The sequence below is a fragment of the Vombatus ursinus genome, unplaced genomic scaffold (genome assembly GCF_900497805.2).
Source record: "Vombatus ursinus unplaced genomic scaffold, bare-nosed wombat genome assembly UNPS02014809.1, whole genome shotgun sequence".
Taxonomy (NCBI): domain Eukaryota; kingdom Metazoa; phylum Chordata; class Mammalia; order Diprotodontia; family Vombatidae; genus Vombatus; species Vombatus ursinus.
In genome coordinates this window covers 14,174,968-14,189,139 of record NW_020954587.1, presented here as the reverse complement: position 1 = coordinate 14,189,139, position 14,172 = coordinate 14,174,968, and the positions used below count along the sequence as shown (strand labels likewise).

Genomic DNA, 14,172 nt, shown 5'->3' with positions numbered 1-14,172 from the left:
ATTTTGAATTGTGTCACACGTTCACAGTACTGAACATGCAATTTGAATGTTGACATCGTGTTAATTGTGCTGAACAATTCCTGAAGCCCCACCAACATTTGTGGCAATTAGTGACTCTGGCTGCCTAGACTATGCGAGGCAAAGGGTCTGGGAATGGATTGCAATGGGAAGGAATTTGGGTCAGGCCACAGTGAAGGTCAGATTAATAAGCAACTTACCTCAGAGAGATCTCATGGGATATCAGTGCTACCTGTGTCAGGCAACCATCTAATAGAGAGAAGTCCCCATTAGGAGTACATAAGGATTACACTACTTCTTCCTTGGAGACTCCTCATACCTGCTGACTATGAGTGGGCTGCTTTTTCCAGCATGCCTCCATGGGAAAGAAAGCTGTGCAAAGCTGCAGTCTCTCTCTGTTTTCCATTTAACAACCATTATATCAGCTGAGAGAAAAGCCAAACTTCCAAACTCATGTTTGAGAGGTTTTTAGTGCAGGAAAGGACCAATTGATTCCTGCCCACATGAGAGGGCAGCCAGGATGGAAGAGGTTCTGGACATCTGATCATATGAAAAATGATTAAAGGAACTAGGGGTGTGCAAATATAGAAGATCTGGAGGAGGTATAATAGCTGTCTTTAAATACATGAAGGACTGCTAAATGGAAGATTTAAATGTACTCACTATAGCTTCAGTGGGCAGAATGAAGTCCAAAGAGTGGGAATCATAGGCCTTAGCTTGATGCAAATAATTGAGAAAGGTCCAGAAATGAAAAGGCCACCTTGAAAAGAAGTGAACTCTCATTCCTTGGAAATATTTGAGAAGATGCTAGATAACCTCTTGTTAGGGATATTGTAGAGTTCTAAATCAGGTAGGAGGCTGGACTATGTCTGAGACTGTGTGATTCTTTTAAGACCTGGGTAAAGCAATAGCAGTCTCAAAGATGGCACAATTATAGAGTTAATATTTTAGGAATTATGTTGAAAGAGAATTTTTTGCAGTGTATGACTGCCTCTGTTTTGTCTTATATTCACCATTTTGCTGTGTGTATCGCATTTTGCATATGTGCATAAGAACTGCAAGACCATATGCAGCAGCTGTTTTCTTTCAATGTCTTTTCACCTCCTCCAATTGGTATAAAAAGACTTAATCGCTAAAAAAAGGAGTATTTCAGAGTCTCTGGAATATCATCCTCCATCATCTAGCCTAACAGGTAGCTAACTTTGATTTAGTGAAACTAGTTATACTAACAAGGATACATATTCCTCCTCTATCTCCTATAGCTACACATTTTTAAAAATTTTTTTTTTTTTTAGGCAATTGGGGTTAAGTGACTTGCCCAGGGTCACATAGCTAGTAAGTATCAAGTGTTTGGTCTGAGGCTGGATTTGAACTCAGGTCCTCCTGACTTCAGGGCCGGTGCTCTATCCACTGCACCACCTCGCTGCCCCCTAATACACATTTTTCCTTAACAATACTACCTTTTTGTAACCAGTCTCAATGAACAATTGTCTTTTTTTTTTCTTTATAAGTATTGCTAGCTAAATTGTGAATGACATATTCCCTTTCAACTGCTGTTGCGGTATGTCACACTCTGATTATAATAAAACCAGTACTCTGATTTGTGCTAGCTTAACTGACATTAGTAGGTTGAACTGATAAGAAAATTCATGCAACACTTACCATTTTCAGTAGTTTGGGCACAGACAGGCTGACTCCATTCTCCACTTCTTTTCTTATCAGTTATAAACCCTTGAACTTGAAGACAATAAACTGTCCAAGGATCCAGATTAGTAAGGACTTCAGAGTCATATGGAGTATTTTTTTCCAACTAAAATTGAAGATGAACCGAAAGTAAATGCCACAGATAAAGAACAATTTAATTTTTCAATGACCAGTTATAATACATACTCAGGTCTTATAACACATAGTCAGGGAAGTATTAAAATGATGACTATATCCCACTTCTCTCTAGGAGGACCTTGTTTAACTGAAGATGACTATTGATAAGCATCCCACTCCCTTAATTCTCAAACCAAAAAGCCAAATTCTTTTCTTTTACTTTGCAACATAATATGTTATCCCTCAATCACTGATATTCTTTTTTTTAATTGCAAGTAAGAAAAGATTTTATTTTGGGGTGGTAGGAAAAGAAAAAGATACAAAAGATGAATGGTCCAGGCGAGCTTGTTTACTGGATGCCTTCTAGAATTCCTCACTTTCATCTTCACCCTCTATAGAGTCAATGCCTACTTCCTCATAATCCTTCTCCAGGGCAGCCAAATCTTCCCAAGCCTCCGAGAATTCTCCTTCCTCCATGCCTTCACCCACATACCAGTGCACAAATACCTGCTTGGCATACATAAGGTCAAACTTGTGATCTACATGGGCCCATGTTTTGGCAATGGCTGTTGTGTTACTGAGCATGCATACTGCCCACTATACTTTAGCTAGGTCTCCACCAGGTACCACAGTTGAGGGCTGGTAATTGATACCAATGTTGAAGCCAGTGGGACACCAGTCTACAAACTGAATGGTTCTCTTGGTCTTGATTGTGGCAATATTGGCACTGACATCCTTGGGCACCACATCACCTCAGTATAGCATGCAACAGGCCATGTACTTGCCATGATGTGGGTCACACTTTACCATCTGGTTGGAGGGGTCAAAGCATAATTTGGAGATCTGTGCCACAGAGAGCTGTTCATGATAGGCCTTTTCAGCAGAGACAATGGGTGAGTAGGTGATGAGGGGGAAGTAGATTTGAGGATGAGGCACCAGGTTGGTCTGGAATTCTGTAAGGTCTACATTGAGAGCACCATCAAAGCACAGAGAAGCAGTGATGGAGGAAATAATCTGGTCAGTGAGCCGATTGAGGTTGGTGTATGTAGGGCGCTCAATGTCCAGGTTCTGGCGGCAGATGTTGTAGATTGCTTCATTGTCCACCATGAAGGCACAGTCTGAGTGCTCCAGTGTGGTGTGAGTGGTTTGGATGGAATTGTAGGGCTCTATTACAACTGTGGATACCTGTGGGGCTGGGTAGATGGTAAACTCCAGCTTGGACTTCTTGCCATAGTCAACAGAGAGCCTCTCCATCAACAGAGAGGTGAAACCTGAACCTGTGCCACCCCCAAAGCTATGAAATATCAGGAATCCCTGTAGCCTTGTGCATTGGTCCAACAGTTTTCTGATGTGCTCCAATACAAGAGCAATTATTTTCTTCCCAACAGTATAATGGCCTTGGACATAGTTATTAGCAGTATTGTCCTTGCCAGAGATCAGGGGCTCAGGATGGAATAGCTGTTTATAGATGCTAGTCTAAACCTCATCTATTACTATTTCTGATGAAGAAAAGAGGGGCAGAACTTTTTCAAGTAAACAATATGGGCACATAGAGATCTTAGCAACCAAAGTAGATTTTATTTTATTGATACTTATTGTCTTTACATCCTTATCATTGTCTCTGTATCAACTCTTGATTAAGTTCTACTTTGAGACAAAGGAAAAAAATTATGCAATAATGTCTACTATTAGATGGGACAATGTACATAAGATCTGTCCTAATAGCACTTTGTCTCTTTGCCAAGAGTGGTAGAGCTATGTGCTCTATGGGACCCTCACAGGTTTTTCAATCACTCAAAATTTGATTTGTATTTCATTAACTTTTCCTTACATGGTTATATATTGTGATTGTATATATTTTTCTCTTAGTTGTGCTTATTTTGTTCCATTCATATAAATCTTTTCATGTTTCTCTGAATTCCTCATATTCATCTTTTCTTAGTGCATAACAATGTTCTACTTCATTTAAACATCACAGTATTTTTTCGGTTGTTCTGCAGTTAAGGGCTAGCCACTTAATTTGTGGTTCTTTGCTACCACAAAGAGTGGGGCTATGAATATTTTGGTAGATAATGACTCTTTGTTTCCATCTTTGACTTTCTTTGGTTATATGCCTAGCATTGGAATTTCTGGGTGAAAACTTATGGACAGTTTATTCACTTTCCTGCATAATTCCTAATTGAGATTCAGAAATATTAGCTTACTTCACAGCTCTACCATGTGAATTAGTGTGCTTTCTCCTTCCCCCATATTATAATGAGGATTATTGACATTTTTTGTGTGACCAAGTTCTATGGTATGAGGTCAGACTTCAGGGATGTTTCAGTTTCTATGTTTTACTGTTAGTGATTTTGATCATATAATAGAGTCATTTACATTTTAACATTCTTTTGAATGCTCAGTTCATATACTCTGATGTCTTATCTAGTGAGAAATGGCTCTTGGTATTAGATATTTGTGTTAACTGAGAGGCAATATGGTGTAACTGAAAAAATGCTGACTTGGTGGTGCTGAATTTGGAATCATAAGACCTGAGTTTAAATACTAGCTCTCACACTGACTACCATGGACAAGTCATTTAACTTCTCAGGACCTCAGTATCCTTATCTCTAAAATGAGGGGGTTGGACTAGATGACTTTCAAGGTCCATTCCATCTTTAGATCTATGATTTAACTCTTTTTCTATCTCTCCACATATATACATACATACATACATATATAAACACATATGTAGGATATCAGACTTTTATTGATAGAAATATTTCTCCCAGTCTACCATTTTTCTTTTATTTGCATTAATTTTATTTATGCAAAAGTATTTTTAAATTTTGTATATATGACATTATTAATTTTATATTTTATCATCTCTGTGTCTTTCTTAATTACAAATTCTCTTCCTAGCCACAGTTGTAAAAAGTACTTGATCTCATTCTCTTATAATTTCTTTTTATGGTGTAATCTTTGACATTTCAGTTGTATATCTATTTCAAATTTATTGTATATATCTATTTTAAGCTTATTTAAGCTTATGTGATGTGAGATGTTGGTCTAAATCTAATGTTCAACAATCTACTTTCTACTTCCCCCAACCAGTTATTGTCAAAAAGGAAGTTCTTCCCTTGGTAATTTATGTTGCTAAATTTATCAAACACTGAGTAACTACTTTCAATTGCACCTGTTTCTTGCTTATTCTGAGCTATTCCACTGATGTATTTCTCTAGTTTGTAAAAAAAAAAAATCCCCTAATATCAAATAGTTTTAATGATGACTGTTTCATAATAAAACTATTTGAGGTCTATGTCCATTTCATTTGGACTATTTACTCAATTCCCTTGGGATTGCATGTCTTTTTTTCTTCCAAATTAATTTTACTATTTTGTCTAGTTCTTTAAAGTATTCCCTCTATAGCTTGAATGGTTTAACACAGACCTGCACAACTTGGCAGTAGGTAGGGGCCAAAAATTAAAATAGGCTAAACTTCTTTGGGTCACAGATAGGTTTTTAGCAGCTCACTTTCCAAGTAAAGCTATAATTAATGATTAAACTATTTTGCAAATAAACCATATGTAAAAATTTAGAAATTTCACTTAACATCAATTAATTATACTTATTTCTTAAGATATTTATTTCTCATGAAATTGCTTCTCTCAGACTAGAGACAGATGGTTGGTTGCCATGGGTCACGTGACAAACAGGAGAGAGTACACAATGGCAACCCACTTTCCAAGGTACATGGCAGGCACTATAGTGACTAGTGGAAGGTGGGTTAAGTGGGGCATGGACAAAGCTCTTATTATGTCTTTATTTTCTTTTATATTCTCTACATTTTTCATGGGCTGCCCGAAATCCTTTAGTGGGCTGCAAGCAGCCTGAGGGCCATATGTTGTAATATTTATATATGATCTAAATTACTTTAGGAAGTATTATAATTTTTTGTTGTGTTGGCACAGCTCAACCATGAGCAGTGAATATCATTTCAATTATTTGTCTTCCTTTATTTCTGTCAAATGTTTTGTGGTCATATTTACATGTTCATGGGTGTGTGTGTGTGTGTGTGTGTATATGTGTGAATTGGTAGATTAACTCTAAATATTTTGTGTATTTTGTAATGATTTTGAAAGAAATTCTTTATCAATTCTTCCTAGTTTTTGTTAGTACTTTCTAGAAATGATTTTTCTGAATTTATTTTATACCTGCTGTAATCAAGGTACTAATCCTATGAATTAACTTAGTTACTGATTTTTTGGTGTTTTTTAAAGTATATATCATCATCTCCAAGTAAGGATGATTTTATTTTCCTTTTGATGATGTTGTTCTCTTTTCTTTTTTTTTTCTTTTTCTTTTTTTCTTTCTTTTTTTGGTGAGGGCCATTGGGGTCAAGTGACTTGCCCAGAGTCACACAGCTAGTGCGTGTTATATGTCTGAGGCCAGATTTGAACTCAGGTCCTCCTGACTCTAGGGCCTGTGCTCTATCCACTGTGCCACCTAGCTGCCCGATGTTGTTCTCTAATCTCATTGCTATAGCTATTTTTTTCCAGAACTTTTCTAGAGCTATGTCATAGAGAGAGCGTACCTGATTTACTCCTTTTTGTATTGGTAGAGTTTTTGGTGTGTCTGCATTGCAAAGAATGCTAGTTATTGATTTTATGTTTTTGATCATATTAATGAAAGGCCCTATAATGATTTTTAGAGTTTTTAATGTAAATGAATGCTGTAGTATGTCAAAAGTTTTTTTTGTATCTATTGAAATAATCATATGCCTTCTGTTTTCCTTGATTGTGTAATTATGCTGAGTTTCTTTAATATTGAATTATTTATGCATTACTGTTATGAAAACAATCTGGTCATAGTGGATTATTTTTTGGCTGTAAGAGGCAGCTTGGTTTAAGCAACCTTGATAGAGAAGCAACCTTGAATCTAGGAAGAAATTCTGAAGATGCAAACAGAAATAATTCTAATGAGAAAGAAAAGGGGGAACTTATCTCAAGGGAACAATGTGGATGCACAGGTATATTCACAAATAGCTTAGATTTTATTTTATTTTATTTTTGATGTAAGTTCCATATTTGACACATACTGTTTGATTTACCTAGGCAAATCACTTAACCTCTCAGTGCTATAGACAATTGTCTAATACTGCAAGATGCAGATAAGGTGCTTACCTGCATTAATAAAGGGAATATCCTCACCTAGGAGTTCCCTACGTCAAAAACAAAAACCAACAACAAACCCACAACTCTAGTCCTTATCCCTATTTATGAGTACATTTTTAAAAAAATTGTGCATTACTATTTATTAATGAGATTGATCTCTTTCTCTGTTTTGCCTCTCCCTGCTTTGAATAGCAGGACCATATGTCTCACAAAAGTAATTCGGTTCTAGAGTGCTTTTTTTCTCTATTTTTAGGACAATTTTTTGGGAGCATAGTTATTAACTAATTTGAAAATATTTGATATAATTAATATAATGAGATACAGCTACATGGTTTTGACCAGTTTTATTTTTTTCCCTAAAAGGCAAGGAAGCTGTCTCTGAGACTTGAATGATCTTGGGGCCCAGGCTTGAGGTTTGACACAGCTTCTCAGTTCATTAAGGGCACAAGAAAGTTTATGAGGAGTCTGCAGCCCTCAGATTCGGTGCATGTCTCACTGGCATACTAGTTACCACATCCTGCTCCTCCGATACATTCCTGTATGGAGACAAGAGGGGCCATATCTCCCTGAACCAGTGCTGTATCTTTCCTAAATATTCTTTCTCTTCTATGGCAATGTAAACCCTCTTTCATGAACTTTTAAACGGTCTGTCTACATATGTTACATTTCATTCTAATTTTGAACTTGAACAACTAGATCAATTTAAATCAAGGCTGGCCTATAAGAGAAATCTCAATAATTTTGCAAAAGAGAGGCAAAAATCCCAACTTACCTTATCATTGGTGCCATTTTTCCAGTATTGCACGTTGTAAGTCCATGAGTAATAATAATCTCTTAAAGTCCACATGTTAGGTTCATTTTCAATGTTTGGATACGAGAAGTGTAAGTGTAAAGAACCAGCCAGAGATTCTACTTGTATTCCAGGAGGTCCAATGATGGCTGAGTGTGAGAATAAAGGAAAATCACACAATATTTCATTGTCCACCAAGATAGGTAACATAAGGAAAGCAAATCAGCACAGATCCTTAGGCCTAAAATAAGGCAAGTAGTGGTCAAGTAAGCCTTCAGTATAAATATTAAATAAGACATGTACTAATATTATACTTCACTCCAGCGATGTACATTATTGATAGTATGTACTACTACTATGGTAAAAATGAATGCTATCCTGAGCCAGTAAAAGTTCAAAAATCATGCCTGTGGGGAAGTCAGCAATATAGGTCTTCATAGTAATTAATTTTCATCACATTCTGATGGCTGATTTAATATATGGTCTTAGAGATAGTGGTGTGATAAAATGGAAACAGTTCTAGAATTGTTTGTTTTGGTTCTGACACTCACCAGCCATGGACATTTATTTATTCTGTTTGAGTTTCACATTATGCTGTTTTTGTAAAATGGAGATAATACTTGCAATACCTAGCTCACCAGGTTGGATTTTTTTTTTTTTGGTAAACCTTAAAATATCATGTAAGGAATTGTTACTAATGTTTTTATTTTCATATACAGAAATTTCATTTAGCTAGAATTTTGCAAGTAATGAATGGTTTATATGAATGGATTTTTTTCCAGATAAATGAAGTATGCTTTTAAAAAAGCCATTTTTGGTGTTACATATTTTTCCGTTTTCTTAAGAATATAATGAACATTCTATAATGTATCTGTGATCTCATGGATGTGCACATTTTCTATACTGTGTTATTCTTGTCCATTTTAACTGATCATTAAAAAAACCCATCATACCTGTAACCTCCTGATGATACTCCTTCTCATCAAAATCTCTCTTGTAACAAATAACTACAGTCAAGTTTTTGGGCCTTTTCCCACCTTACAATCCTAAATGAGGCTAATGCCAAGCCAATATGCTTTCCTAGCTGTCCCCCTCCCACAGTCCTGGAAGGGATGGCCCAAGCTAGGCCTCAGGGTCTCTGGACCCTTTCCTCTCGTAGTTTTAGATGGGGCAACCCAGCTGGTAAGATCACAGTCTTTAGACTCTGACCCCTCCCACTGCTTGGATTATGGTGTTAGGGCCTTGATTCTTCCTACAATCCTGGAGAAAGATGTCTTGCATTTCTAAATAGGGCAATATACTAAAGTGCAGTCCCTTAGCACCAGCTCAGAGCTGGGCAAATATAACTCAGAGTATAAATAACATGGTTCTTTTTTTCCCCCCAAAGGGGAATATCCACCTACAATTATTTTTTTGTTTGCTGCTCCCTCACTGTATCTGGGATAGGGTTTCCTAACCATTCTTGTGATGGAATTGAGTTTAATCAGAATCTTTCATGCTTCTGTCTTTGCCAATAGCACCCCATAGATTGTTTGTTGAGGATCAATCCAACATATTAGAAGCATTCTTTTAGCTTTTTTTTTTAACATTTTGTGGGTGCTAGGGCAGCACTTAAGCAGTCCATCTTTTAACTATTACCCTTTTTACCAACTTCTTTTTTCTAATCATACATATCTTGGATGATATCTTTTATGCCAATTCTTTTTTTTTTTTTTTTTGGGTGAGACAGTCGGTGTTAAGTGACTTGCCCAAGGTCACACAGCTGGTATTTGTCAAGTGTCTGAGGCTGGATTTGAACTCAGGTTCTCCTGGCTCCAAGGCCAGAGCTTTATCCACTGTGCCACCTAGCTGTCCCTATGCCAATTCTTTTTTTTTTTTTTAGGTAATTGGGGTTCAGTGACTGCCTAGGGTCACACCGCTAGTAAGTGTCAAGTGTTTGGTCAGAGGTCAGATTTGAACTCAGGTCCTCCTGACTGCAGGGCCAGTGCTCTATCCACTGCACCACCTAGCTGCCCCTATGTCAATTCTTAAGCACGAGTAACCATTGGTAATATGTTGTAGTCTGTTATGAATCTCTCATTGTTTTAGGGTTCACTAAATAGAAGATGACATAGGGTGTTCAGTTGTTCAGCTATTTAAATAGCTTCACCTTTGCTCCCCGCAGCCCCTTGAGGAAATGGCTCTCCAAGGAGTTGCAGAGGTGTGGGTGTCCTTGGCTGGTGACTAGGGTAATGTAGTTCCAGGTATGCCTAGATCATGTAGTTCAAGCCTTTCACCAGGATCAGGGCAGCCTCCCTGGCATCTCCTTCTTAGCATGAGTTGGCCTTACTAATCTAGGGCAGGTTTCTGCACAGCCTGAAGGAGGATTGGTCTCCATGCTGATTCCGGAACCACAGCAGGTATACAGCCTAGGTGGCTGGTCCTGGAGGCTGGAGGGCTACAGAAGGGCATCACTCAAGTGGGACTCAGGCTGAGGGACCCAGTTCTATTATGTACAAACTGCTGATACAAGAAGCATAGCCCAGGTGAAAAGGTCTGGATGTTTGTTGTTTCTTACAACCCAGTAATATTCCATTACATTCGTGTACCACAACTTACTTAGGCATTCTCCAATTGAAGGATGTCTATTTTGTTTCTAGTTATGAGCTACTATAAGAGTGCTACTCTAAATATTTTATTTTTATTGTTCTTTCCATTTACATTATTGTAGTCATCGTGTATATTATTTTCCTCATTCTATGTACTTCACTTTGCATCCAATTCCTGTTATCCCATGGCCATTTGAATTATATTCATTTTTTTTATAGTATAATAATGTTTTATGACCACGTACTGTATGTATTATGTACCATAACTTGTAATGCCATGAACATCTTCTACGTTTCCAGTTGTTTTTACTACAGGAAAGGAAACTCTCAATACGCACACATACATTCAATTACCAAAAAAAAAAAAAAAAAAAAAAAGCTGAGTTGTCTATCAATGTTGCTGAATGAAACACTGCCACACACACTGCTTCTTTAAATCTGTGATAGAACTTGTCTCCACCAGAATTCCACAGAGGCTTCTCTACAGAGATTACCCTAGACCTAACAGGGAACACACGACTCTCTTTGGTAAATTACTGTTACATATAAGAGGACTAGAACCTCTTTCTAGGGAAATCAAAGATTTCCCCAGTCTTTGCTCAGGAGGCACCAGAGCTGATCCTTGGACTCACTTAGTTTTAGATCCCTCTTCTGGGATCCAGAGAGATCCACAAGGGAAAATAGTAAGCCTCTTGATGGGGAGGGAGGGAGAGGGATTGGCCCTTCCCTAAGTATTCTAACTTTTTGATTTACTAGTTTTCTAACTCAATGAATAGCTTTCTAACAATTAGAATGTAAAAAAAAAATGAACTAGCTGACTTGAGGTAGTATGCTTCCCATTAATGGAAGTACCTGAACAGAGACTAGATAACCACTTGTCAAAGATGCTATCAGATTTGATTCCAACACTGGGTAAGAGTTTGCACTGTGACCTCTAAGATCCTTTCCTTCACTGAGATTCTGTGATTCTAAATTTCAGCACAGTTTGGCCTAAACCACTGCAACCCCTAAATGACCAAACCCAGCAAACTCCCAACCCCTTCCCATCTGTGCTGGGCATTGGTCATAAGATCATAGAACAAGAACTTAGAGGCCTTCCAGTCCACTTCCTTTTTTTACAGATGAGGAAACTGAGGTCCAGTAGCAAATAAAAAAGACATGACTCAAACCCAGGTCTCTGGACTCCAGAGTCAGTGCTCTTTCCATTTATGACAGTGCAGTTGTTGTCAATGGGAAAATTACCTTCCCCCATCCCCAGTATCTGCAACTCTGCCACCTAGATTATCTCTTGGCAGTAATGGACTTCCCTTGGCCGGTTCTGGTCTCTGTGCCAGTGTGTGTAAGGCGGTTTTCAATGTGAGGCAGTCTTTTTTTTTTTTTTTTAATTCAGTATTGAAATTCACTGCTACATGTATTAAGGTAAGTGAATAATCACCAACAATTATTTAGTTTGCCCTATCTATAGGACATAGACAGGGATTTTTTCCAAAACATCATATTCAATCCCAATGAATATTTAAAAACGTCATCTACCATTAATAAAACAATTGAAAAATATTTATTTGATCATTTTAAATGTGAATTTTTACATTTTATAATATGTATAATACACTAGTACAGTCATGCACATGTATATCATTTACCATTCTACTCAAACTGCTCTCTCCAAAGTTACCAATAATCTCTTGATTGCCAAATATAATGTTCTTTTCTTAATCCTCATCCTTCTCGACCACTCTGCAGCCATTGGCATTGTTGATGACCTTCATCGGTGTCCTTGAGAAAGGTATCTCCATTTGATGTTACTGCTTTCTGTCCTGTCAACTGTCCATAGTCTGGCTTCTGACCTCATCATTTGAGTGAAACTGCTCTATCAAAGTTACCAGTGATCTTTTCTTAGTTGTAAAATGTAATGGCCTTTTTCTCAATCTCAATCTTTTTTTTTTTAACATCTCTGTAGTCACTGACATAGTTGATCATCCTCTTCTTGATAATCTCTTCTCTCTATCTTTTTTGTAACATTGCTCTCTCTTCTACCTTTCTGGTTGCTCCTTCTTAATCTCCTTTGCTAGATTTTTATCCAGTTTTCCTTTCCTTCCTTTTTTCTTTCCTTCCTTTCTTCCTTCCTCCCCTCCATTCCTTCCACCCTCCATATGGGGAATCATATACTTAGATGTGGGTGCTCTGCCTAAAGGAATATAAATTTCTTGAAATAGAGCTCTGTTAAACCAGGCCTTGATAAAGGCCATTAGGATTCAAATGGAGCTACTTAACTATGCCTTAAACTCAAATTGCTCTGGCCCTCACAGATTGACCATTAATGAGTCCCAACCCAAGTCTCAGTTGGTCATTGTTTGGGTTTTTTTGGCTCAGAGTTTTTGTTCTGGCCTGAAACCCAGAAGATATTCCCCTCCCAGATTGATTTTTTTAATAGGTAAAAGAGGCCATTCTTTACCTCATTTCTTATCTAGCTTTAATCACTGATAGGGTGTTAGCTCAGACAAACTGAGACCTGGGAAAGATCTTAAAAAGGCCAAGGTCAGGGGCAGTTAGGTGGCGCAGTGGGTAGAGGACCGGTTCTGAAGTCAGGAGGCCTCTGACCAAATACTTGAGACTTACTAGTTGTGTGACCCTGGGCAAGTCACTTAACCCCAATTGCTCCCCCACCAAAAAAAAAAAAATAAAATAAATAAAAAGGTCAAGGTCTCCCACTGCATCTGGGGCCACCTCCAGTCCTGATCTATGTCTTGCCACTGGATCCAGATGACTCTGGAGGGGAGAGTGAGGCTGGTGACTTTGCACAGCCCTCCTCCACTTAAATCCAATTCACGTGCAAGTCAAGACATCACCTTCCTGATGTTATTGGTCTTCTTTGAGAATCGACAAACAACAATCCAGGGTCACATTCACTAATCATGGGAATCCCCCAAGGATCTGTACTTGGCCCTTTTCTCTTTTCCCCTATGCTATTTTGCTTGGAGATCTCATCAGCTTTTATTAATTTGATTATCATCTCTATGTTAATGATTCTCAGATCTATTTGTCCAGCTCTATCCTCTCTCCTGTCCTCCAGTCTCGTATCTCCTATTGCTTATTGAACATCTCAACCTAGACATCCTACTGACATCTTAAACTCAATGTGCCCCAAACTGAACTCATTATGTTTCTCAAGGGAGCCCTTCACTCTTGCTTCCTCTGTACACAGAGCCTTGAAGGATACATGTGTCCTCACTCTGCTTGTGTTGACCCTTGCTTTTCTTGAGGGACCCACTTTCCAAAGTGCATTGTCTCCAGGACTTTGGCTGATTTTTCTGTATAGTTTTGAAATAGAAGATGTCACTTATTATAATTTCTAATAGGATTTCTTGATCATTCTTTCCTCTACCTTATCCTTCATAATCAAATTAGTTACCAGGTTCTGTTGGTTCATTTTGGCAACATCTCTCAAATCCATCCCTTCCTCTATTCCCACTGCCACTTCTCCAGCACAAGTCCTTATTACCTAAGCCCGGAGTAATACAATGGCCTCCTTATAAGATCTTTCTGTCCCCACTTTTTATCCCCTTTAACCTACTGCTGCCGCCAAAATAATCTTTCCTATGTAAAGATCTTGTGACTCACTTCTCTACTCAAAATTTCTTAGTGATTCTTTATTGCCTACCAAGTAAAGTTGAAACCATTCTACCTAGTATTCTGAGTGATCTGTAACCTGGCACCAGCCTACCTTTCCATTCTTATCCCCTATTGCGCACGAGCACACACACACACACACACACACACACACACACACACACACACACAC

General features: G+C 38.0%; 1 protein-coding gene and 1 pseudogene across 1 annotated transcript in view; both read right to left on the bottom strand.

The window, feature by feature from the left end:
- The window catches only part of IL10RB (interleukin 10 receptor subunit beta), a 50,116-nt gene that overhangs the window by 9,669 nt on the left and 26,275 nt on the right, over positions 1-14,172 (bottom strand). Inside the window, exons 4-5 of the mRNA XM_027875507.1 lie at positions 7,765-7,931; positions 1,681-1,828 (exon numbers count right to left, since the gene is read on the bottom strand). Coding sequence (XP_027731308.1) covers positions 1,681-1,828; positions 7,765-7,931 — 315 coding nt within the window. The remainder of the gene's footprint in view (positions 1-1,680; positions 1,829-7,764; positions 7,932-14,172) is intronic.
- LOC114052863 lies at positions 2,203-7,552 on the bottom strand (annotated as a pseudogene).